Source organism: Anolis sagrei, chromosome 2, assembly GCF_037176765.1.
Source record: "Anolis sagrei isolate rAnoSag1 chromosome 2, rAnoSag1.mat, whole genome shotgun sequence".
Classification (NCBI taxonomy): Eukaryota; Metazoa; Chordata; class Lepidosauria; order Squamata; family Dactyloidae; genus Anolis; species Anolis sagrei.
In genome coordinates, this window is record NC_090022.1 from 277,222,841 (window position 1) to 277,250,668 (window position 27,828).

General features: G+C 39.5%; 1 protein-coding gene across 1 annotated transcript in view; it reads left to right on the forward strand.

Annotated features, from left to right (window-relative positions):
- The first annotated feature begins 4,926 nt into the window (after window positions 1-4,926).
- The window catches only part of PRKAA1 (protein kinase AMP-activated catalytic subunit alpha 1), a 36,549-nt gene continuing 13,647 nt past the window's right edge, over window positions 4,927-27,828 (forward strand). The window contains exons 1-3 of the mRNA XM_067464626.1: window positions 4,927-5,084; window positions 24,746-24,887; window positions 25,253-25,346. Of these exons, the coding sequence (XP_067320727.1) occupies window positions 4,982-5,084; window positions 24,746-24,887; window positions 25,253-25,346 (339 nt within the window). The 5' untranslated portion in view covers window positions 4,927-4,981. The remainder of the gene's footprint in view (window positions 5,085-24,745; window positions 24,888-25,252; window positions 25,347-27,828) is intronic.

A 27,828-nucleotide genomic window follows, 5' to 3' on the forward strand; every position in this document is an offset into this window, starting at 1 on the left:
TTAAGGTCACTCTTTATTGCTTGTTTTACTTTAGTGCTATCTCTGAAATAGTGGGTGGAGAAGAGCAGTATATACTGGTTTTGAGGTTATTGCTGTAGAGGAGGGTTAACGGTCATAAATGGTAAAAGCTTGCATGATGTTTTGTGAGGTTCCAGTCATCATATGAAATGTCTTTTGTGATATTGGGCCAGTCACCTCTCTCAACCTTGAGCTCACTGGAGGAAAAGGGGAAGATATCATCAAAATTAAAACCACATTTCTAAAACAAGTTCTTGGGAGCTTCTACCATTAACCTTATAAACATCAAATGGGGTATTTCCAAGACTAAAGCAAACCAGTCTTTTTTATTTTTAATGCTCTTGTGGTTAATGTTCACTGCAAGTGTAAACTGAGCGCTTGTGGTTCCAGCATAACTGGGACTTTGCACATTCAGTTCTCTGGGTTAAAGAGCCCAAAAACAACACTAATAAAGGTAGCGACTGAGATGTGGGTTCACTCCTTTTGCAAGAGATGAATATACAAAACTTCCTTTTTAGTCTCTTTTTTAATGCAAAGTCTATAAGATCGTATGTAGTCTTTGGATTTGCATTTTATGGAGGGACATTTCCAAGTTTCAGCTGAAGAGCTGACTGCACTACAAACCCCAGAATCCACAGGATGTTGTCATAGCAGCTAAAGTGGAATATAGTGCTATAATGGCATAGCTTGATAGGGACCCTAGTGTTGTCTTGTTACTGAAGGACCGTGAATACAGTCAGTCCTCTATACTTGTTGGGAATAGGGGCATAGGACCCCCATGAGAGTGAAAAACCATGAAAGAAATTACTGTTTTATGATCTGAAAAAAACACCTCTCTAGAAATATATAGGTCTTGGTGGTGGCCGGAGAGCTTTCGCACAATTAAAACTTGTGCACCAGCTACCCCGTTATCTTGGGAGGTTTGACTTGAATAGATTACTTCAACACATTCTACATGGGGTTGCCTCTGAAGACTGCTTGGAAGCTTCAGCTAGCCCAACACTCGGTGGCCAAGTTGCTCAAAGGAGTGGGGTACATGCAACTCCTGTTACGCCAGCTTCACTGGCTGCCTATTAGCTTCTGGGCACAATTCAAAGTGCTGGTCTTAACCTATAAACCCATAAAAATGATCCAGGCTCACTTTACCTGTCTGAGCGTATCTCCCTCTACGAACCACCAAGAACCTTAAGATCATCTGTCTAGGCCCTGATCTTGGTCCCACCACCATCGCAGTCGCATTTGGTGAGGATGAGAGACAGGGCCTTCTCTGTGTTGCCCCCCCAGCTGTGGATCTCCCTCCCTTATGAGATAAGATCTTCCCCATCCCTCCTGGTCTTCAGGAAGAAACTCATCCTGGCTGTGGGATCAAGTGTTTGCAGAATAGACGGATTTATTGGTGAAGATAAGGTTTTAGTGGACCACAATGGACTGATTTGGATGACAATTTGAACTGGCAAACTGTTTCAATGTATATTTATAACTATTTTAATGTATGCCCATTGTCTTTTATGTTATGTTGTTATATTGTGTCGGTATCGAATAGTTGCCTGTTGGAAGGCATCCTGAGTCCTTCTTTGGAGGTTGAGAAGTATGGGGTATAAATGTTCTAAATAACTAAATAAATAAACTTTTGCTGAAAGCTGATCATGGAATTGAACTGGAGGATCTAGAGTAGAGCTTTGTGTTCGTGACACGTTAAGTATGTCAGCTGCAGTGCGTAGGTTTCTCACACAAATGTAACAATAAACCTCCGAGTCTATCTGAAATAATACATCATATATTTTAAATATATAAATGGAAGGTTTTCATGAGGTATGTTGTGTCCTCATACATTTCATTATTACAATTTATGTATTGTATCTCTTATAAGGGGTTGGTTTAACCTCCCGTTTTCTAATAAAGGTGAATTATTGTGTCGCAAAATGGATATCTAAGAAGTGTGTCAACAACAGGAAATGTTTGGAGAGCTCTTATCGAGAGATTTCTAGAAAGATATTCATCAAAGTCAAACTGCAAATGTGGAGGCATGGCTGTATTGTATTTCTGACAGTTTTCTGGTGAAATGTGCAATTTGGTTTCTCTCTTCCCCTTCCTTCCTTTTCTGGTCTCTGGTGTAAAGTCGCTGGCCAGACATGCAAAAACTGGTCTTTGCCTCAATACTTGGGAATGGGAGCCATGAGTCAGCAGTAAATATATGCCTTGAAACTAGGATGATTAAAAATAAAAGTTTTACAAGTATTCATAAATTGCTTTTCTGTCCATCAGATCCACAGCAAGAACAAAAATGCTTTGAAACAAGATTAAAGCAATTAAAAGCTGAAGGCCTGGAAGGATAATAACATTAAGTGTCTGTCGGATGCTGAGTAACAAGGAAGCCTGCCTGACTTCCCTTGGGAGGGGGAGCCACAATTAAAGTGCCAGGATGTTTTCTGTGTACTTCACAGGATGGTGGAACAATGCGACAATACCGTCACTGGAGAGTTCAGTTCCTGAACAAGCTCATATGGGAGGAGGGTTGCATGTTGCAAGTCCCAAACTGAATCTGTGATGTATTGTGATTTATTTACTTATTGAAAATGTGAGGCACTGGATGGTGAGAATCTGGGACAATGACAAGCAATTGCTGATTAGATTATGGATGTCAAATGCCAAGATATTTCTACTAGTATTTCTGGTTACAGTTCCAGGGAGAAATGTATGGTACTATACTTAGGCAACAAAAATTAAATACACAGGTATAGGATGGGTGGCACCTGGTTTGAAAACTGCACGTGAAAGGGATCTAGGAGTCTTAGTAGCTGAACATGAGCCAACAGTTCATGCAGCAGCTAAAAAACTAATGTGATTCTGGGCTGTATCCATAGTGTTGAGACTGAGGAATTCACAGTCCCACTCTATTCTGCTGTTTACCAGTTATTTGGAGATAGGAGTCAAGTCTCAACACAAAATTCATTTATGCTTCATATACACCTTATGCTCATAAACCCATACAACATTTTAAATAACTTTTTTGTATTAAATGACATTAGCACACATTGGATTGGACTCTCGGAAAGCAAAGGTGTCACTCTCAGCCAACTATGTGGACATTATTGGAGTATTCTGGAATAAGGGATGCCCAACGTGTATTATTCCACTTCAGCGACCATGGCAACATTCTATGGAATCCTGGGATTTGTAGTTTTGGGTGGAGAAATAATAATAATAATAATAATAATAATAATAATAATAATAATAATCTCTCGGGAAGAGTCCAATATTCAGAGATTAATCCCAGACACCTGGACCTAATCATCAACATCATCTTGATTTATCTTTTTCTTAGGCAATCCCATGTCTGAATATGATAGCCTTCCAAGGGTTTTATTTTTCTTGGAAGATGCCTGTGCTTGAGTTTTTTTTAATGTGTGGCGGTTGGTGCACAGCCAATCAACACACAGTCTTCATGGAGTGAAGGTCCCAACCAGTGGCATGGTTAACATGATGGTGGTTTCTCAATCTGCTGCAGCCTTCTTCCGCATTCACAGCTGTTGTAACATATGCCATGTTATCTTCTGCCTGATCCACCATTGAGGTCTTCAGGTCTTTAGATTGTGCTTGGTCCCCTGCAGCCCCTCTTGGGAGTACATGACTCCGATGGTTATTCCTGCAGGTTCATTGGAACATGCAAACCCCCTCAAGGGGGATCTATACTTTATTTATATTCTGCCCTACCTCCCCGAGGGAACTCATGTGTTCTGTGCTGTGTTGTTATGCACAACTAAATCTAAATAATAATTTATTTATTCCGTATCAAAATCATTGCATAAATTAGTATAAAACTGATAAAATAAAAGGTGTGCAGGCAGCTAAATATCTTTTGACCAAAAACGGGCAACAGCGATGGCATTGTCTGCCGCCTCCAACAATTCCTCCCCTGTACATGAGGCAGGGCACAATGGACAAGTATACAGATGCAGAATTGCCTGTTCTGCTCCACAGTCACACAAGGGGACATGGAAAGAGCCTCCTCGAAGTAAATACAGTTGGGCGTCCCTCGGGCAACGTTTCTCATAAACGGCTAACCTTTCCAAATCCAAAAGCATTGCTTTTAAACATTTTGAAATAATAATATCACAGTCCTAAACCCTTGGGAAGTGTTCGACTTGTGATTTTGTGATACAAAATCCAGCATATATATTTCGTTTGCTGTGTCATACTGTGTTTTTGTATCAGTATAATAATAATAATAATAATAATAATAATAATCTGCAAAGGCTCTGGCATAAACCAGTACAGTAATTTATAATAAAAAAAACCAAGATTATGGCAACAAGAATGATTGACAACTGGAAAATAGAGGGAGAAAATGTGGAGGCCGTGACAGACTTTGTATTTCTAGGTGCAAAGATTACTGCAGATGCAGACTGTGGCCAGGAAATCAGAAGATGCTTACTTCTTGGATGCAGGCGAAACGTCAGGAGAAATGCTTCTAGAACATGGCCCTATAGCCCGAAAAAACCCACAAGAACCTAGCTCAATATTAGTATTATATTTAATTATATTGTACTATATCATTATTCTGCAACACCACCAGAAATATATATCACATGTAATATGTATACAATTATAATAGCTCTATAACAGTTCGGTGCAGTGGTCTTCTAAAATTTTTGGATTTCAGTTCCAGGTTTTGGGACTTCAATTCCCATAATTCCTCACAATTGGCCGAGGTAGCTGGGGCTTCTGGGAGTTGGAGTCCCCATCGGCTGAGTGTACCAGGGCCATATGATAGCTGTATTGCAGCATCCCTGTTTTCGAGGCGGGCGGGCCCTTTTGTGGTTGTATGCCGCCAACGCTGCTCCTCCTCCTGTTCAGTCTCGCCTGGCCCCGCCCCTTTCCTTTTGGGAGGGGAGGGGAAACCCAGCCTCGTCAGTCTCGCTCCCTGCCTCTCTAGTGCGCAGGCGCGGGCTCTTGGCGCAAGATGGCGGCGGCGGATAAACAGAAACATGAGCACGGGCGGGTGAAGATCGGGCACTACATCTTGGGGGACACGCTGGGCGTGGGCACCTTCGGCAAAGTCAAGGGTGAGCCCTCGGAGGGGTTGCTGTGGGGGGCGCGGGGCGGGGAGAAAGGCGTCCTCCTTCCAAGCAGCACGCCCTTCCCTGGGCAATGGAGATCTGTGGGGTGGTGAAGGTGAGGAAGGTGCCTGCCTGTGCCCTTTCCTTCCTGAGGCCTTCCAGTGGGTTTCTTTCTCCTGAAGAGAGGTTACTAAGCATAGCAATGGATTCAAACGGGCAGGGAAAGAAATTAAAACATTGACAATCATTTCTTGATAGTGAGAAGTGTTCAACTGTGGAATATAATGCCTTGGAGTGTGATGGAGGGTCTTAAATCGAGGCAGAATGGCCATCTGTGGGGTTTGCTTTGATTGTGCCTTCTTGTATTTCAATTGGGTTTTATTCCTTTTACCAATAAAAGCAGAGTCCATAATGCTTTAGTGCAGGCCTGGGCAAACTTGGGCCCTCCAGGTGTTTTGGACTTCAACTCCCACAATTCCTAACAGCCGATAGGCTGTTAGGAATTGTGGGAGTTGAAGTCCAAAACACCTGGAGGGCCCAAGTTTGCCCAGGCCTGCTTTAGTGGTACTGTATGTTTTAATTGTGGTAATGTTTTATACTTGTACAGGGCATGTTATGGGCTGTAATTATATTGGGATTATTTTCTCTGTGTATTGCGATTTGTCCTTTTGACTAACGGGCTGGATGGCCATCTGTCAGTGGTGATTTGAATGCAATATTCCTGCTTCTTGACAGGGGCTGGACTGGATGGCCTATGAGGTCTCTTCCAACTCTTTGATTCTATGATCTGTTTGCTTTGATTTTGCCTTTTGGATTGTCAGTGTGATTGATACTATGTATACAGTGTTCCCTCGCTATTATTTTATTATTATTTCGGTTACTTCTACCCCGCCCTTCTCAGCCCGGAGGGGACTCAGGGCGGCTTACAAAGGCATCAACATAACAATAGAATAAAAACAACATAGCAGCAGCTAAACAATTAGCAATCAGTTTCTGCATTACAACTATAAAACCAATAAAACCCGATTTCACACATTTAACGCACCGCGTTCGCCATCTCATAGTCCAATTTCCAATTCCACTTTGTCAGTCCTGTCAGTCCTAGTCGTCTGATTGTCCTTATCTAGCTGTCAGATTGCCTGAAGGCCTGGTCCCACAACCACGTTTTTACTTTCCTCCTGAAGGAGAGGAGGGATGTTGATGACCTAATTTCCCCCGGGAGTAAGTTCCACAGGTGAGGGGCCACCACTGAGAAGGCCCTGCTTCTCGTCCCCACCAGCCTCACTTGTGATAGTGGTGGGGTCGAGCGCACTCTGGGGTGGGACGTAGAGGGAGATGCATTACGTAGAGGGAGATGTGCTACTTTGCGGTTCACGTTTAACGGAATAACTGTTACATGATTTTCAAAAAATATTAATTTAAAATTAAATCATGGTATTTTCACTGTTTTGTGGGGTTTTGCCATTGCCACTCTCGGAGGTGCTTTCCCTCCCTCCCTCCCTCCACCCTTGAAGGGCCTTTCCTTCACTTCATTTTAAGTGTATAAAGACTTAAAATAATGTATACCTACTAAAATAATGTATAAATATTAATATAAATACAGCATCTCTACATTGCAGTTTTTCACTAATTGCTGGAGGTCCTGGAACGTAACCCCCACAATAAGTGAGGGAACACTGTATTGTTTTTTTCTTGTTGTAAGGGGAGAGAGGCGGGATATAAATAAAGCTTTATTATTCTTATTATTTGGGGAGCCGTGGTGGCGCAGTGGGTTAAATCTTTGTGCCGGCTGAACTGCTGATCAAAAAAGAGTGGGTAAGCGCCCATATGCGAGCTCTAGCTTCCCATGCAGGTAAATTGGAGAAGCCTCCCACAGGATGGTAAAACATTAGGGCGTCCCCTGGGCAACATCCTTGCAGGCAGCCAATTGTCTCATACTAGAAGGGACTTGCACCTTCTCAAGTTGCAGCTGACTCTCTCTCTCTCTCTCTCTCTCTATATATATATATATATATATAACTTTATGGCAGAAAGGGGTTGGACTGGATGGTCCTTGGGGTCTCTTCCAACTCGTGATTCTACTACACTGAAGAGGAAGGAAGGGTCTACATTGAGAAGTGTCTTTGCTTGGTTTAGTTTCTGTCAGAGGGTGCTGTCAGATTAAAGCAGTTTGACACCACTTGAATTGTTCAGTGTTATGAAATCCTGGAGGTTATCCTTTTACCAGGTCCTTAGACGTCTTTGCCAAAGAGACTACCTGTAATGAAGGGTGTACCTATCAGGCATGGGCAAAATTGGGCCCTCCAGGTGTTTTGAACTTCAACTCTCACAATTCCTAACAGCTGAAAGTGGTGTCAAACTGAATTCATTCTATAATGTAATTCTGCAATTATAGAATGAATTCAGTTAGACACCTCTTGCACTGCCATGGCTCATTGCTTCACAATCCTGGAATTTGCACTTTTGTGAGGCACAAGCACTCTTTGGAAAAGATGGCGGAAGCCTTTGTAAAATGACAACTCCCAGAATTTCATATCATTGAGCCATGGCAGTTCAGGTGATGGCAAACAGCATTAATTTGATGATATAGATCAGGCCTGGGCAAACTTTGGCCCTCAAGGTGTTTTGGACTTCAACTCTTACAATTCCTAACAGCCATTGTGTGAGTTGAAGTCCAAAAACACAGAGGGCTGAAGTTTGCCCAGGCCTGATACAGGTGCACTTTGAGGGGCTTTGAGGGGGAAAAACAAAGTAAACCTTAACAGTTCTCTTTCAATCTAGATCTTGCCCTTTTCTAGTCAGGACCAAGTCCTGTTGAATTAAACTCCCAGGTATTATGTGGCAATAGTGTACTACTATGCAGCCCAACCCTTTCGATGTACGTTTACATTGGATTAAGTCTTGTTCTATTCCTGTCAACCTTTGTATGTCTGGTACTTGTTTTATGGCCAGATCCAAAACAGGTTTACTTCAGCTGCAGCCATGCTGAAGAATTAATGCAGTTTTGCACTTCTTTAACTTCCATTGCTCAGTGCTGTGGAATCCTGGGGTTTGTAGTTTGGTAAGGAACCAGCACTCTTTGGCAGAGGAGGTTGAAGACTTTGTAAAACTATAACTTCTGGGATTTCGTAGCTTTGAGATATGGCAGTTTAAGTAGTGTCAAACTGCATTAATTCTATAGTGTGGATCACTAACGGAATTAAGTGGAATTTTTGTTTACTCAAAAGTTTTGTTTCAGCACTGCAATTATGCAGGGCAAAACAGTGTTTGTTTTGCTTGGATGTAATCCCTGCTTGCTCTTCAAGACTTAATCAGTGCACATAAAGCTAGTGATGATAATTGTGGCTTCATGGGATGATGCTGGCATGATTCCAGATTAGCAAAGTGGGACTAAAGAACAATACCTACCAATATTTACACCCAGAGCAATATGTTGTATTGTAGTTTTGCTTCCAGGCCCAAAACAGGTTTCCCTAAACACAAGCCCCACCAAATGCAGTGGAATTTTACTTTCTAGAAAGTTTTTTTTCCTATGGTGGCAGCTGTGCTTGTTTTTCTTTAATGTGACCCTAGCTTGCTTTCAGTGTCCAGTTTCAAGTCTGTGTACTGGAGATGAGGATTGTGGTCTTGTCTTGTAAACTCACCTTCAGACTCTGCCTGTTGCTGCCAACTTTCAGCCTTCTTTGCTGCATCCAACCACAGCTAAAAATCTTAGTTCTTGTCCCAGCCAGTTTCAGCCAGCCCAAAGCTACCAGTCCTTTCTTTCCTTCTCTCATCTTCCTTGGCTGTTGGAGGAGACTTATATCCTATAAATAACTATTTGTAAATACAGGCAATCCCTGAGTTACTTATATCTGCCTTATAGTTATAAATGGGGGTCAGACAACAGGAAGTGAAAGGAAATCTACCCCTTGGAAGGGAAATTCATTCCTGGAAGACTTATCATGGGGAAAAGGTGTCTCCTCTGAAGCTTTATTGCCAGTCCTTGTTTCCACTGCAAGTAAACATTTTCAAAATCCAGTTGATACAGGGACAAAATTGAGGTGAAATCTTTGGAACAGGCACACCCAGTGAAAGAAACATTACAGGGCTGTTAACTCTTCCCTATGCTATCTAAAACTAAAGAATGTATTTGTTCTAACTTACATACACATTCAACTTAAGAACAGACCTACAGAACCCATGTTGTCCATTACCTGGGGAATGCCTATAGAGAGGAGAGGACAAAGTGACAACAAATACACCTAGACGGAGATGAAGGACACTGTCTGTAAATCTTTTCAGCAGTTATCAATTGTTTAAATTATCTTGTAAGAGAACAGGGTGGTTGTGAATATTACACCAGGGTGATTGATGGCTGTGATATGTGGAATCAAATGTTCATGGTGTACTTAAAACTTTTTCTTTAATGCTGGTGTTGAATGGCACACAGGAGGATTTGCTTTTCTATTAGTTTTTGAAAAACTATCTAAAATTACCACTAGAGATACAATAATGGAAACCTGGATTGAGCATTTCAATCTTATGTTAACCAAGTCATATGTATTAGAGACTTCTGTTTATTAAAAAAAGATAGCTAAGGTTTGGAGACCTTATGAAATCCTGAAGTGTTGTTGACCAGCAAGAGATCTGCATATTTTGCTTCAGAACACTTCTCCATCCCACAAATTTGGTTTGGCAATCACTTGCATATAATGCAAATAGTGCAATAAATAATCCAACCCTATAAAAATACTATCACAATAAGAAAGTTTAGGTAGGGTATTTGCTCTTTAAAATGGTTGAATTAATGGGGTTTTACTTGCCATTGGTGTTTCAGTAGCATCATACTTTGGCTAGCTTTTGTTGGAAATATTTTTTTTTAGTCCTTTTGCTAGAACAGAGAGACCCGTGTCCTATCCACATGCAGCTATCAAACTATGGTTTGGTCACATGTTGTATTTCAGGTTCCCGCATCTCCCTCTTTTGCTTCCATGCACCAGTTCCCTCCCTCACTACTTGGTTCAAGAAAAATGCTGTTGTCTTTAAATCAAGGAAATTATTAACCAAGAAGAAAGATGAACTAGAGGCAATTTAGATGGGACTAGCTTTACCCGCCACGCGTTGCTGTGGCCAGCCTTCTCTCCCTCTTTCTCTGCTTCTTTCACTCCTTCCTTCATTCCGTTTTCTTCTTTCCTTTCTTCCTTCTCTACCTGTTTACTTCATTCTTTAGCTGTTTGCTTTCATCCTTCCTTCTCCTTATTTCTTTCCTTCCCTGCATCTTTCTCTCCTTCTTTCTCTTTTTCCTTTGCTGCATCTTTCCTCCCATCCCTTTTTTCTTTCCTTCTCTCCTCCTTCCTTCTGTACCTCTTTTCTTCCTCCTCCCTTTTTCTTTTCCTTTCTCTTTGTCTCCTTTCTTTCCTCTCTTTCTCTTTCCTTCCTTCCTTCGCTCTGTAGTTCCATACTTCCTTTTCTTTCCTTCCTTCCTTCCTTCCTTCCTTCCTTCCCTCCCTCCCTCCCTCCCTCCCTCCCTCCCTTTCTCTTCTTCATTTGCTTTCTTTCCTCCCTTGCCTTTTCTTCTGTCCTTTCTTCCTTCCTTTCCTTCCTACACCTTCCCTTCCACTCCTTTCTTCTTCCTTCCTTCCTTCCTTCCTTCCTTCCTTCCTTCCTTCCTTCCTTCCTTCCTTCCTTCCTTCCTTCCTTTCTCCCTTGTTTCCCATGCTCCTACTCTCTTGTTCTTCTTTCTTTCCTACCTTTCTTCCCTCATAGCGCACAGGCGGGTGAGCTCCCACTCCCAGACCAGGGCTTCAGCGTCGACGCCAAGGCCGCGCTCGGTTTGGCATGGGGGAAGGGGCGGGGCGGCAATGGGAGGAGGTGTGGCTTGCATGGAGGGGGCGTGGTGCAGCCATGTGCGCGCGCCGGGCGACTCGCGCCAGGACTCCTCTGCGCAATCTCCGTTTGGTTGTGTAATTGTGAGTTTGTTGTTATGTTTTTTTGAGTTGTGATGAGTGTTCTGCATACCTTGTGGTTTGAGGTATGCGTACGCCAAGTTTGGTAATTTTTTGTCCCGGGGGTTTTCGCGTTTTGCGGCCCCTTACGACGCCCTTTTGGATTTTATATATATTACATGTGCCAAAGTGATTCCTACAGTGAGATTGTTATTTTGACTGCTAAAGTGACTTTACTCTGATTTGAATGATATTCTTGCTTTGGTTAAAAAAACAATAACTCAGGTGATCCATCTCCTTCAACATTTCCTATACTAGAGTTGACCTGAATGCACATCAGATAACAAACGTCTGAAATAATAGTTCCTTCTGAGGTATTTGTTGATTGCATTTTCCCCATTTTCTATGGAACTTGTTTTGAATGGGGTACATGAGTATTACGTTGTCTCATTAGAAGGCACTTCCCTATTTCTCCATTGATAGGTTCTTTCAAAAGTTGATGCCCCTTGATTTACAATATTGATTTACAAGGTAGCTGTTTATATTATGCCTTTACTTGGGCTGATCCTAAACCTGCGGAGAATAATATAGAAGATGAAGACTATTTCATCAAATATGATGGCCCTAGACATTCTTTGCTTTAAAAGCAATAACTAAAACCTTGAAATCTTCAGACATGCGCAGATGAATCAGAAAAAGAATATTTTGTATCTGAATCTTCTGTATAAGGAGTGGCTTAAGGAAGTGGGTATGTTCACCTTGGAGAAGAAGGCACATGATAGCCTTGTTTAAGTATTTGAAAGTATTTAAAAGGATGTCATATTGAGGAGTGGGCAAGCTTGTTTTCTGCTATTCTGGAGACCAGGACACTGACAGTGGATTCAAATTCTGTGATTTCATTTGTCTGCAACACATAGTCAAGCAGTCCTGTACCAGTTGGAGCTTCCAAACTGTCTTTCATGTAGAATCTCTTTGAGGTGTTAAGACCATAAGTCAGCTCAGCAAATCTGTCTTCAAAGTCAGCTTTTGTTGAAACAACTTATCTTTTAAATGCACCATGTTAAAGCTAGTCCCCTTCTGTAACACACTTAACTCACCATAAAAACATTGAGGCTTTATTTGCATACCTAAGTTGACATTTAAGACTGGGCAAGAAGAGCTTTCATTTTATTTACAATAGATGACTACAAGAAACTAAAAATTAAATTAGGACATAAATACTCTGCTTGTGTGCAGAGGTGCTAGTGAAAGATCTTAGTACTGTTGGATCAGATGTTCTGTCTTAAAAAAGAGAAGGGGCAGATAACTTGGAGGCAGAGGCAATTAGCTATTTGCTAGATTGTGTCATAATTTTAGTTTGGTCTTCTCTTTATGTCTAATGTACTCTTTATAAATATTAAAACCATTTCTATCTGAGCAATAGTTAATTTTCAATTCTTTTCCACCACCAGAGCACATTAGCCAGATAAATACCATTGCCTTAGTTTGGGCCCATATGTTCAGGTTTCTAGCATAAATATAGTCTGTCTAGTGTGCATCAGCCAAAAGGAAGAACTAATGAATTGTGATATTCCAGAGGGCTTGTAAGGCAATTAACTGAGCTTAGTAAATGGGATGGATGAGGTCAGTAACAAAGATTAATGGAAAATCAAAGCCTTGCCCCAGCTGCCTCCTTTTTCCTTTCCTTTTTTTTTTTGTTCATCATCTGAATACTTTGTATGCATGTTGGTTTGCTGATTCTGAAGTTGTAACATTTTTGGAGATTGGGGAGTCAGCGTGAGTGTAATATAGTCCTGGTACACTAGCCGCTTGATTCTCTCCACTTTTTCTTAAGTCCCAAACAGTTCAGTGTGGCTTAATCCCAAGAAAGTGTGCATATGATTGCAGGCATTAATTATCATTTGCCATGCTATTTCCAACTTGTAGTGAAATTGCAAAAATGAGGTATCCACTCAAATTCCTCATGTGGTCATATGAAATTTGTTGGATAGGATTGATTTGTTGTATCATTAATAAGATAGATAAGATATTTAGGTATTTGGCAGGCTTGTTTAAAAATGAATAAGAGGGAAAGATCAGCGGTTGCAACAAGACTGTATACTTTTTAAAAAAATAGAGTAAGATGTTAAACACCTCTATGAAGATGTTGTCTCCTCCTCTGCAGTTGCTGTTAGCAATTTAAAGAAATATATCAAGCATTTGCTGTCATGCTTGCTGCTGTCTCAGATAGGTTTTTGAACTGGATGAATCACTAGCTGTAGAAATCAAAGTGTTGATTTCTAATGCTTTTCCAGTTTCTGACTAATGCCAGCAAAGGCATAAGAGAAGTGCTGTTGTGAAAATGACTGAAGGACAGATTGTTAGTACCTTTGTGTATAAGGAGTACTGTAAGGACATCTGCAAAATGTGAGCAAGTGTTAAACTATTGCCCTGTATCAAGGTATATATAGAAAACATTTTTTTTTTTGCTCAGGCTCTTCCAACAGGAGCACTGAAGCATTTTGATTTTTTGGTTTCAGCACTTGGTAGAGTCAGAATTATGGTGTGAATACTTGAACAACATGCAGCAGATGCTTTGTTCTTTTCCTGTGTTGTCTTCACAGGAAATTACAGCTGAATTACCATTGGATGAAGTCTGTTTTTGTGTTGGAGGTTGGTGGGGTGGGTGAAACAGTCTTTGGCAGGGACATAATTCTCTTTCATGTTACAGAGCCCTTTTAACTCCTTCTTTGGTCAAAGTGAAAATTCAGTTGTCTGCCCAGAACCTATTAAAGAATCTTGGCAAATACATAACGTGCTTGGTGTCAGTGCTGAATGTTTAGGAGCACTGAGCAATCAGATCCATGGAGGTTTTGAATCACTAAAGGCTATTCATGACCACTGTATTGTACTGCATAGAATTTATTTGCTGGAAGCTGTATTAGCAAATAGACTCACTCCAATAAAAGCTTCAGGGTTGGAATCCTTGGAACACAACTGCTAAGATGTTCTTTCTGCTTTAAAGAGAAATGCCTTTCTTTCAGAGTCCGTTATTTTCAGGTGAACTACCAGTATGTATTAGAAATTCCTAAATTAGAATCCTCCTAACACCATCTTTGGTCTTTGGGTGAAAAACAAATTGGCATCCCCTCTACTGTCCCCAGTACATCTATGGAGTGGAGTTGTAATTCAATCTTATTTCACCCTTGGATTTGAATGTCTGCCTCCACACCCTGAGGTCCCTCCTACATTGCCCCTATATCCCAGTATCTGATCCCAGATTATCTACTTATCCCAGATTATTTGTCAGTGGAGACTCGCATAATCCAGTTTAAAGAAGATAATCTGGGATCAGTTCCTGGGATAAAGGGCAGTGTAGAAGGGATCTGAGACAGCAAGCTAGGACAGATTGTATAGCATACACAGTTCTACCCTCAAATAAATGGGAATAGCTAGTAACTCAAGAAGACTAGAATTCCCAGTGTCCCCACTCCAGTATATGCTGGTTGAGAAAACTACCTCACTCTCCCTATTTGTATACAATATCTGAAATAATTTATTTGCTTCTTGATTCCCCCCCCCACTACATTTTAATCAAAATATGCATAATTTTACTAGTTCACAAATTCTCTTTTAAGAAAAGTTGATTTGTGTTGATCACTGATTTGCTAATCCGACTGTTAAGTGGGGTTTTGTGGAGGTGGGGAAACTGTTGCTCTGCACTTCCATTGATGATCTCAGTGAGTGTGTATATGCAAAGTACCTGTGGAGCAATTGGTGATAATTTTAATTTTGTTCAGCACCCTTAGCATCTCTGATTGGGTTGCTTTCAAAGATATAGCTCTGCTAGTCTCTTGCAGCATGAAAAGGAGAAGGGAGGGAGAGAAAAAAAGTGGCAGCACCTTTAAGATTAACTATTTTTTATTTTAACATGAGATTTCATGGATATAAATGTACTTCTTCAGATGCAGAAAGTGCTCAGGTAAAATTTTTTTACAGCTTTGGGAGTTGACAGACTGTAATAGGGTTGGATTGAATTATCCAATCCTCAGTCTGGAGCTTGAAGAATAGGGTGGCTCTTGGGAATGTGGTGGCTGGTCATGTCAGCTATATATCTCAGTCCTCATGGCTAGTCAATGAAATCTGATGAGATGTTGACATTCAGTCTGACCCTATATATACAGTCAGCTCTTCACAATTTTAGTGGTTGGAGGCACATAATCCCTCCAAAAATGGGAAAAAACAGAACTCTCTCTAGGACCTCAAACTTAATTCTTAATACTGTTTACCGTAGTTAACACACAGAAAAATACAATTCATATATATTATGTATTTTTGACTTACTAAATTTTATTACTTTTTAAATATTTTAAATTACATTATAGTTTACATGTATTGTATACAACTTTGCTCAGTAGGTCACAACATTCCAAACAAATTCCCATTTAATTATTGGTGACAAAGTCTTCATTTAACAAATCCATGAAAATTAAACCCACAAAAATCAAGGTTTGTCTATTTTTGTAGTTTCCAATGTGTTCATGTAAGCAGTTCTGTGATTTTAGAAACATGTTCTTGTCTTTTCCCAGAGAAAGAAAGCAGAAAGTTTTCTATTGAGGCAGAAAACATTATTCTTGCTATTTAATGGCCCTGCTAATCTGTCAGCATGCTGGTTACCTTAGTTAATGAATTACAGTTATTGCAGAACTAAATCTTTATATATGGCTAAAGGTGGTGTTCTGTGTTCCAGTTGGGGGAAAAGTTTATACAAGGAGGGTTTATGATGCTGCCATCTCTGTCATGCTACATTGGATTTGTTACTTTCTAGACCAGTGCTTCTCAACCTGTGGCCCAATTCTATTGTTGGTGGGGTTCAGAATGCTCTTTGATTGTAGGTGAACTATAAATCTCAGCAGTTACAACTCCCAAATGTCAAGGTCTATTTTCCCCAAACTCCACAAGTGTTCACATTTGGACATACTGAATATTTGTGCCAGGTTTGCTCCAGATCCATCATTGTTTGATTCCACAGTGCTCTCTAGATGAAGGTGAACTACAACTTCAAAACTCAAGGTCAGTGCCCACCAAACCCTTCCAGTATTTTCTGTTGGTCATGGGAGTTCTGTGTACCAAGTTTGGTTTAATTCCGTCATTGATGGAGTTCAGAATGCTCTTTGGTTGTAGGTGAACTATAAATTCCAGCACGTACAACTCCCAAATGACAAAATCAATCCGCGTCCAACCCCACCAGGATTCAAATTTGGACATATTTGGTATTTGTGCCAAATTTGGTCCAGTGAATGAAAATATATCCTGCATATCAGATAATTACATTACAATTCATAACAATAGCAAAATTACAGTTGTGAAGTAGCAACAAAAATAATTATATAGTTAGGGGTCACCACAACATGAGGAACTGTATAAGGGGTCACAGCATTAGGAAGGTTGAGAACCACTGTTCTAGACTATCTAGCTTTCCACTATTTTTCCAAAGTTTTTTTTGGGGGGGGGGATGAAAACCAAAATCTTCTACTAAGCTTTTGAAAACATTGATCTGTTTCTGCACAAGCTAGTTTTGCAAGGCGTTCTTATCCTGACAATATTCTGACTAGTTTTTACTGTGTATGTTTGAAGTATGTACACTGCCCTGGGCAATCATGTAAATGGGAGGATGACCAGTAAATGTCGAAAATAATATAAGGCTGTTGTAGTTGTCAAAGAGCAACAGCCTGGCATTTAAAATTCACTTGTCTAATCCATTTCTTTCACACTTCCAAAGGCCTCTGCTATTATCGTTTATAGCATGCTGGGTTATATTCTTTATATTTCGTAACAGGACAAGACCTGGTCATTTCAGGGCTACTACTTTGACTTGAGTCAACAATACCATCACATTTTGTGTATTTTGAATCAGATTCTTCCCATTCTTTGTTGTGAGAAACAATACTTACACTCCAGTATTACTGTTTTCTCTTCAAGTTGTCCTGCATAGCTTTTAAACTTTTGTTGAAACAGGTCTTTGCTATGCAGGACAAGTGCCAGGCCAAATATATTCCTAACAGCATCAAAACCAGGCCTTATTCATGTGGAGGATCCCCCCATCCCTTCCACCGTCACCATTTAAACTTGAAGGTGCTGTAGTTCTAAAGACTAGAAGTCATAATTCGGTCTCCTGAATTCATCTTGAGCCCATTGAAAAGCATTTAATTCAAGTTTGTAAATAGTGAACTGTGGTGAATAAAGAAAAACTCCCAGCTAGCAGTCAGTGTGCTTGAAACAATAAGCTTTCAAACAACATTAACATATGCTTTAAAATCCAACTAGTTGTTGCAGAGTGCCTTCAAGGTTTTTCCAACTTTTGTAATGCTATTTGTCTAAGATAATCGTATACTGCTTTCAAGCTATACCTCACAATGCAGTTTACATAAAATTGTTAAGACTACGAACTTCAACAATCATCATATATCAAAGTAGCAAAAGATATTTTGTAGTAGCTGGTTGGGGGAGGAGGGGCATCATGAGGAAGTCAATATGGGAAGGTCATAAAGGTATTTTGGTGACTTCTTCCTGCTTCTTAGGGGCAAGTTAGTTCCTCTAATAGCTGACAGAATTTGCCTCTCCCTGGAAATTAATGTTTTGTATTTAAATATATTCCAAATATATTTAGAAAAACATGTTTACTGTCCTTGTATTTTTGAAATTACTATGGAAGTTCTTTCTCCCACAGAAGCAAAGTGGTTGGTTTGAAAGTCATCATTCAGTTGCTATAGTGAAATCAGTCAAACATTTTACTAGTGAATTTTTTATTGGGTTGTGAATTTTCATCTTATCAGAGTATCTTGCATAATTTCTTTTTCTACAAACCATTTCTAAACCTTTAGCTGTGCCGTGGCTTTTGCAGCTTCTTTCAATATTGATACATTACTTCATCCATGTGGTATACATTTCTGTAGCTTCACGAATTTGCTCAGGCATTTTTTCCATTGGTGTAAGGAGGCCTACTGACAAATTTTGTGGTTGAAGAATTTGTATGTGAAATGAGTAGCTTGTTGTAGATCCAATACTGATCTTGTCTGTAAATCTGGCTGTGCGACACAGATGCTACTATAAACCAGGGGGTCAGTTGAGATCCTGAAGGCTAGTTTCAACATGTATTGCTCTTTGACTGGAAAATGAAATGAATATATGCATGGGGGAGGAATCATTCAGCTGTTCCATTAATTGTCACGGAGAAACTTTTGATGTCACTTCTTAGTGGGAATTATTTGCTCAGTTGTCCCCTGAAGTCATCAAATGGATGTATGAATCTTCCTGTATGAGATGGAGCAACTGTTTCTATTCCCCCTTCACTTAGCTATATCATTCACAAATCCTGCCACAGTTGCAATAAATGGAATAATTTTATTCAGATAACCTCCTTTCTCAAGTCTAGCAGTAGACACTTTTGTAGTTAATAATATTGGTGGAAATTGGGGCAGAAGGTGGAGAAGTATTATGGAAAGATTATGCAAGTGAGATCTATGTGTGCATGGTTAATCCTTGTCTACATCTGGCAGGGACACAGTCTCAAAGTTCAAATAGGTAGTTGTGCAATTCACATGTCAGCATTTATGGTCTATATTATTTTCTTATGGCCAATAAGGGATTGTAGTGTTTTCACCCAGAACAACACCTACAGTGAGTTGCTAACTCTTGATTTATGGGCTCCTTCAGTTGTTTAACTGTAGTGGCATCTTTCTGCATGTTACTTGTGCCATATTGGCATCCATTTGAATGGAATATCAGTTTTCAGACCATGTGGACTTTGATCCAAAGAACTATACTAAGCACATGCCCCAATGGGCTTGACATGTCACTTCTCAGTCTTCTTTTCCAAGCTAAATATACTGAGCTCCCTAAGTCATTCTCCACAGGACAAGTTTCCAGACCTTTGATCATTTTGGTTGGCCTTCTCTAGATATGTTCCAGTCTGTCTTGAATGGTGACGTCTAGAATTAGGCGTAGTATTCCAGGTGAGATTTGGCCAAAGCAAAATAGAATGGTGTTTCTACTTCTTGATCTAAACAGTACTCAGTCTTAAGAATTGCATTAAATTTTTGGCTTTCACATCATTCTTTTGACTTGAGTTCAGTTTGTGGTCTGCTAAGACTCTAGAACCTTGCTGTGGACGAGCATCTAATAGCTTGTGTAGTTTCCGGGCTGTATGGCCGCTTTCTAGCATCATTTTCTCTTGACGTTTCACCTGCATCTGTGGCTGGCATCTTCAGAGGATCCGATGGTGGTAAGGCAAGCAGAGTATGTTTATGGATCATCCTTTGAGTACTATTTTTTAGGCCTGGGTAACAACAGAAAAATTTGTTTCTAAAATCAATTCGTTTTTTGGGGGTTTTTGCGTTTCGTTATTTAAAATAATTACAAAATTTTCCTTTAAAAAAGTTCGATATTTACGAAATTTCATAGATGTGAAAAAAATTACAAAACAATAACGAATCGATTTCCGAAACAATAATGAATCGATTTGTTAATGGCGGACGCGACCGCGCAATACGCTAAAAAACCTCTAAATGGGACAGGGGGAACTTCTGAAGCTTAATTAAACCAAAAACAACTATAAAAACCCTTAGAAAACCAAAAACAACTATAAAACTTGCCCCAGACATGCAGAAATAATAACGAAACGACCTCAAAACGATAACGAAACGAATACAATAACGAAATAAAAAACATTTACGAAACGATTTAAAAATTCGGTTTTTTTTAAATTGCTCCAGACTGGTTCGTTATCGTTTTGTAATTGAAAAATTAACGATTATTTTAACGAATTACGAATTAACGAAACGAAACCGCCCAGCCCTACTATTTTTGGTGTCATGTACTATTTTTTTGGAACTCCAGATTCCAAACAGTTATTTCTATAGCTTGACATTTTGATGACAGAAACAAAAATGTGAACCCTAGTATTGGGTACATTTCATGTGAATTGCAAGGCTTCAGGGATATTTTTGGAATAGATTCAATTCTAATTCATCTTTACATTTTGTTTCAGGTTTTCTGGATAGTTTTCCAAAGCATTTGAATCAGTCTTAATTTTTGTGCCCATTACTGGGTACAGTTTTTTATTGAACTCTGAGTTCACTTGCTCTTTTTAGTGGTGAAATAAACACATTCTCTGACTAAGAACTAAATCTAACTGAAGTTCCAATTGGCTCAGTGAAACTTCGCAAGTCAACAGTTGTGTAAGCTCCACTTATTTAGTGGATGTGCTGTATACTAGTAAGACCTAAAAAGTTAATCTACAGAAGTTATTTTTATTAGAAGTGTAACAATTCCATCCCAAGGGTTGAGGCAGGTCACTCTAGTTATTTCACCTCTTCCATGGTGCTGAGCTGCCAGTTTGAAATTCAGTTGTAGTTGTCACAAGGCGCATATATTGAGTTTGGAAATCCTCCAGGGAAGAAAATTCCAAAGTGAAGTAGAAAGAAGATATCTTATGTACCCTTGTGGTCCTGAAATAGTTTCAAACTTGTTTCTTGAGGCATTTTCATACTGAAATTTCCTCTTGTTGTTATATTTTGCAATATCCCTCAAGTCTTTTTGGTTTTGATACTCATATATGTATTTGACTGGCTTGAGTTCATTCATGCCTACAAATCATTTCTGATTTATGATGACCTCAAAGTGTGGAATTTTCTTGGCAGGATTTGTTCTGTTGAGGTTTGCCTTTGCCTCTGTCTCTTTGGCTGAGAGAGAGTGACTTTCCATTGCTGACTAGAGATTATTCATAATTCTTCATTTCCTTTAAGACTGTTTGCTAACTGTATTTTCAACAGTAACCTCCCCCTTATAAAATAGACTGTTCCTTTGAAATGTGAGCTTTTCTGTTCAGTATAAAATGCTGGCAGGTTTTTGGGTGAACTTCATTATCTTTGCGGTGCAGTGTAAGCTAGCAGTGGCAAACCATTTATAATTTATGTAGCTTTCCATTTTCCTGTTCCAAAAAGACACTCAAGTAAAGCATATCTAAAGAATGACAAGTCTTTTCAACAACAATGCAATGAAAACAGCAATATAAAAAACTTGCAAGACCTGTAGAAAGTTGTTGGACAAGACTGACATTTGCTTTAGAATTTGTTGAATAATTGAAGGTTTCTGTATTTTGCAAACTGCAAAGTGGTTTATGGCCAAACAAGAAATAATATTGGGGATTAGGACTGTCCAGTTTAATTGCATTCCTTGCAGATGGTTTGAAGACTAGGGAAACTGCACCGAGCAGAGTTAAATCCTTATCTTTCCCGTATTCCACATTTTTGAACATAATAGCTCCACAGGGAAAATGTATAAATAGCTATACATTTTACACAAACACTAAATTTTAGACCAATGTTCTAGACAGGGAAATGACATGAGGGCAAATATTTAATCCTATCCTGCCCTTGATCTTCAGAGCAGACACATGGGACCAAGTCAGCTACAATATTTCCTGGACAGGGATAACTTAGTTACTGTAATCCAAAAACTGTTAACTTCCTGAATAGACTACTATAGTGAGTTCTATATGGAGTTGTCCTTGATGATGACTTGGAGATTACAGAAGGGCAAATTGCAGCAACAAGATTGTTGACACGAATATCACTTTTAAAGGAGCTGTTCTGACTACCAACTTGCTTCCAGTCTGTATTTAAGGTGCTGGTGATTTAGAGCCCTAAATGGCTTAAGACTTGATTCTTGAAGGAGTGCTTCTCCCTAAGAACATCTGGCCCTCCATAACCATGAATTCATTGATTCAACCAACCACACCTCAAAAATATTCAGCAGAAAATTCCAAACAGCAAGCTTCTTTGCCATTTTAAATAAGGAATGCCATTTTATTTTACCATTGTATTTAATGGAACTTGAGCATCCTTGGATTTTGGTATTTATTTATTTAAGAAATTTATATCCCACCTTTCCCCACTCAAGGGCCCAATGCAGCTTGCAGCCAATAAAACACACAATATAAACGTTAAAATAAAACCAGAAATATTAGACATGCTGTAAACTCTAATTAAATTTCAATAAAATATATGAACCCAATTGTATATAACAAACCCATAGGCCTTTCTAACCATTTAATATCATTGAATTATGATCCCCCAAAGGTTTCCTTGAACAGGAAGGTTTTAAGGCACTTTCTAAACTAGTGGTTCCTAACCTTTGGACCCTCAGGTATTTTGGACTTGTTCTCCCACAGTTCCTAACAGCTGGTAAGCTGGCTGGGATTTCTGGGAGTTGAAGTCCAAAACACTTGGAGGCCCAAAGGTTGGGAAACACTGTTTTAAATGGTAGGTCTTAGAACTGTAAATAGCCTGATAACTAAGGTTTGTCCACATTTTTCACCAATAGGAGCCAATTGAGATAGGTGAAAATAAGAGAGGGCCTTCTTGGTTGTGGCACTGCAACTGTAGAATGCTCTTTCTTGGAGGTCTGATTAGCAACAATGATGGTGTATTTCTGATGGCAGACTTAGTAAGCTTGTTACAATATATATGGTTTTAGGTTGTTGTAATTTCTAATGTTGTTCGTACTGTTATCCTGTTCAATGTGCTTTTATCTAGAAGTATTTAAAATTTTAAATATATTGTGTGATACACAGTAAGGTGATACAATATATTTATAAATGCTCAGGATAGGAAAGATTCCGAAAAATATGGGAGATCAGGATTATGGGTTTGAGCTGTCATTCTAGTTTGGTCCTTTTATAAGCAGCTGTCAAGCATTGTTTTATAGGACCTAGCCATTCTTCTGATGGTTCTAAAGGTTATACAGTTAGCTAATGCTTTTTGAAGTTCAATGAAAGTGTGTGATAATACTAAGCAAATCACCCACTAGCCTTTGTTCAAGAAAAGCTAGTGCTTTTAGTATAACTTGAGGTTCTATCTGTCTTTGGTAGAGGCTGTCAACCAAAGTAATGGTTTCCCTCCATTTAACAGTGTGAATAATGTAAGTATCTATTGCCAGTAAATTGATTTAGTAATTTTTCTCACTCTGCCATTTGAGATAAGTGTAATGCATTAGCAGATTAGAGACCTTGCCTAAAACCAGGTTTCATACAATAGTAGAATTTTGCTTCTTCGGATTCATTCCTATAAAGCATCATTGCACAAGTAGGAACAGAATTTTTTTTAAAAAAGTGTGTGTGTGTGGGGCGGGGGGGGGGGATAGAATGTTGACCTTATGTATACACACATATGTCCACTGACCACTTTTGCCATTCTTAAGTCCTAATAGAAGAAGTGAATTGACTCCTATTTTCTTTTAGACTTCCCTGCCTAGGGTCTCTCTAATATTACATATTTTCAGTACTTGGATACTGCTTAAACAGCCATGGTTTCATTTATGGAACTTGTAGTTTGGGGTGGTATTCATAATATTTTGCCAGAGAGCTCTAGTCCTAATCATTCTATGATATCGGTTCCTGGATAACAGGATGTAGCCATGGCAATAATTGTGTAGTATGAAAGAGATCTGAGGTACTTTGCAGCCAATCTCACCTTTCACAGACAATCTACTGTACTTTCTTTCATGCAGAGTTTTAAGAAGATGGATAAAATATGAACTAACTCACCTGGGTGTCACTTCAGTTTGAAAACACTTCATGTTCTTTAATTAGGTATTACTCTCACTGAGAAAAGAATTAAAGTCAGGAGCCTGCATCAGGTTGAATTCTTCTGAAACTCGTGTATTCAAATACTTTTTACAAGAATATGGCTGCTCATAGTAACTCTCCTGTTCTAATGGACCCCAGTGTGTACTATTGATAGTCTCTTAACCTGAAGATTGTAAATAACTTTCAGAATTACTGGTGCCCACAAGTTCTATCCATTGGATCTGTTTTTTATATATCTGTCTTTAAGATTTTTTCAGTAAACTACAGTAATGCCCTGTATCTGTGAAATGCATATATGCTGTTTCATTTACCCGTGCCTTGAGAAAAGGGGTCTTTAGGAATTTGCTGGGCCCTCCAGGTGATTCTGTGCTATACTTCTCCTGGAAGTAACCATAGAGTTGTTGTAACATATACCTAAAGGATATATCTCCAGCAGAAAGCTATGGTATTTTAGAGCCAGAAGTCAGATGATTTAATGGCATTTGGTTGTATGCATGGTTTCGGATAATCATGATCTGGTTGACTACGTGGCTCTTAATGAACTTGTTTTCTTGAAAGTAGGATGGACCTCTTCCTCTTACAATTTCATGGAGTGTGATCTTTTTTCTGGTGTAAAAATGAATGGAAACTGTTGTTGTATAGCAACTGTCTCTGTACGATTATCTCTGCAGATTTGATGGGGCAACCTGATGTTTACCTACTTGGTTGTGGTAAGGGAAGGCAGAGAAGAAGTCTAGCTGAAGAGCTCACTCTGTTATTTGCTGTTGAGAGACCAGCAAGGTCAGAGACAAATTAGCTGTCTTGGCTTTTGTCTCTTATGAATCTTAGGTGTATTATTATTCACTATTTGAATACCTTAGCATACAGGTAATGTGTTTGTGTGCAGTAAACAAAACTGTGTATGCCAATAAGGTATGTCCCAATGAATAGTTCTTGCAGTATTGCTTACTTTTGTTCTTGTGAAGTCAGCCTGAGAGAGAAACATTTTTAGTCTTTCTGTCCCCCCCCCCCCCTTTTTAGGGAGAACAGACCTGATAGCCTTAATTAAAGTGTCTTTTTTGTGAGCACCTCCTTTGTCACACTTTGGCTGAACTTCTCATTCTTTCTTGTAGTTGGCAAGCATGAGCTGACTGGGCACAAAGTAGCGGTAAAGATCTTGAACAGACAGAAGATTCGCAGTCTTGACGTTGTGGGAAAAATCCGCAGAGAAATTCAAAATCTGAAGCTTTTTCGGCATCCACACATAATTAAACTGTAAGCTCTTGAGTGTTTTTGTTCCAAAGTAATCTCTAATATTGGGTGGGGTTTTCTTGGGGTATGTGTATTGAGAAATGGAGTGTTCCTGTCGTGTGGATAAAATAAATGTGGGAAGGTTTTCTAGTATGGGTTCTGTTGTGCAATGAACAAATCATGGCAAGCAATGTTTTATACATGGCACAGAACAGGGATCCAAAAATGTCAAATGGAAGTTTTTTGTATGACATTAACCTGAGAAATAAATCCTATTAAATTGGGATGCCTGACATATGCTATTTTGCTGGCAAATAAAAGATCTACATAATGTTACATTATGTATCTAAGCATATGTAATCTATTTGTTGATGTGTTGTCTTTCACAGGTACCAGGTTATCAGCACACCCTCTGACATTTTCATGGTGATGGAATATGTTTCAGGGGGTGAATTGTTTGATTACATCTGTAAAAATGGAAGGGTAAGTTTCTCTTTATCTGTTCAAAGTACTGTTCATTTTGCAGTGTTAGACGAGCCTTTAATATGTTCTGTGAGCTGCTCCAGATGTGACATGAAAAGCTGAATTATGCAATGCTTGTTTGAGCTTTCCCACCCATCTTTCCAGAACCTAGGAAAACAAAGTTACCCAGTTCACATAAGGGAGTAGAAGGGCTTGAGTGACTTCACTGTCTGCATTATTCTACTCATATGGTCAGACTGTTCACCTGAACAGTCAGTTGGGTAAAGGGGCCTTTTCCCTCCTATAATAAGATTCATCATTGATTCGTGCCTCAGCGGTCAGACTTGCAAATCAAGCCTGAGTTTACAGCAGCCAGAGCATGCTAAATGCAAAATTTGGAGGTGATGAAGAGCACTTGTTATGACAACCATCTTTCATTATTTAAAGGAGCACCTCTTCTAAATAAGTTCTATATGGTGTTGCATATCTGAAATATTTCTGTGGCTTCAAGAGTGGGGAGGGAGAGAGGAAGAGAGAATGTTCATTCTAGGAGTGCAGTCAGACTTTCCCGTTCACAGAAATTAAGGGTGCAAAACCCTGGCAAAAGTGGAAAAACATGCGCCTATCTTCAGTCCCCCCTAATAGTTAACATGCTTGCTGGCTCTAGAAGCTGAGAATTTCTAGAACATGAAAGGCACTGCAGACTGATTCAACCAGAGAAGGCAGCCATAGAAGAGTACTTGATGAACCAACCTGGACACTGAATATTATTTGAGAACACAGAAATTCTGGACCACTCTCACAACCACCATGTCAGACTACACAGAGAAGCTACTGAAATCCACAAGCATGTGGACAATTTCAACAGAAAGGAGAAAACCATGAGAAGGAACAAAATCTGGCTACCAGTATTAAAAAACTCTAAAATCAGGACAGTAAATAAATAAGAACACTCAAACAACAGGGGAATTCCTGACATGAAACAATTAGGGCTTGCTAACACCTCCCAACAAAGGATTTCCCCAGGCAGGTAGCAGCCAAGCTTTGAAGCTGCAATGCCATTCAGTGCTAATCAAGCAGACAAGTTCTTTCTCTCACCCTTGACATTCCACAGATATATAAACCTCCCTTGCCTGCTGGCTTCTCCTTGAGAGGGACCCAAGATGGTTCACAAAAATTAGCTTAAAACCTAATAATGTTTAAAACACAAATTTAAAAACATCACATGAAACCCATAGCTAAAAACAGCATAAGATTAATAAAAAAACTCAGATATTATGCAAGTAAATAAAACATCCTTTCATCCAAGAAGAGGACTCCTTGTAAGCAATTACTCATTGCAATGAGTAACATGTTTTGCTGGAACAAAACATTCTTTGCCTTAAAAACATCATCCAAGTCAATCCAAACATTGTGGTCCAGTAGCTCTTAGTCTTTACCAGTTCAGTCCATCAATCTGCGAATGCCTGATTCCAAAGCCAGGATTTCAGTTGCTTCCTGAAAGTTGGGAGGGAGAGAGCGTTCCATAGCCGGGGGGGGGGGGCACTACAGAGAAGGCCCTGTCTCTCATTCCCACCAACCACGACTGTGAAGGTGGTGGGACCAAGAGCAGGGCCTCTCTGGAAGATCTTAAAGTCCTACCAAAACGAATTCATGAGGCAAAACCAGCCATATAAGATGGACATTAGTGGTGATTAATAGCTATAGCAGGTATTTCATAGAGAAAATTGTTTACAGTTCTTTACCAAAAAAGGAGCCCAAATCTCTTTGCAGCAAATGGTGCATTAAAGTCTGCAAGTAGTAGGTCCCACACAAACTGTCTCAGGGTGAAAATATTTTTGTAGGTTGTGGATCAGGGCTAGACCAGACCCATCCCACCAAAATATATTCACAGGGCAAATCCAGCCATACATCTTCTCTGGATATGTGCATCTTCCTGTAGTCTGAAACTGGTATACAAGCATCCGACTTGCAAATGACTCATAATTACAAACAGGAGTGAGACAACAGGAAGTGAGAGAAAGGGAAGGGAAATTCACGCCTGAAAGAGTTATCATGGGGAAAAGGTGTCTCAACTGAAAAGGTTTGTTTCTACAACAAACCTTTTTTTCAAAATCCAATTCTCACAGGGACAGAAAGTGAGATGACATCTTCTGAATAGGGGCACAGACAGCAAAGGAAACACCACAGGGTGTGTTAACCCTTCTCTATATGCTCTCTCTCTCTCTCTCTCTCTCTCTCTCTCTCTGTATATATATATATTTACACACAAACATGTGCACATGTGTGTGCACACACACACACGGCTGGAGTTACACTTTAAAAATGTACCTGTTCTGACTTACATACAAATTTAACTTAAGAACAAACGTACAGAACTTAACTTGTTTGTAACTTGGGGACTGCTTGTATAGGCATTGGCTAAATTTTAAATGCCAGAGGGCTTTACAATGTCTTAACTATGCCAGTTAGTCTTATTCCTCCCCTCTCGCTGCTCTAAATT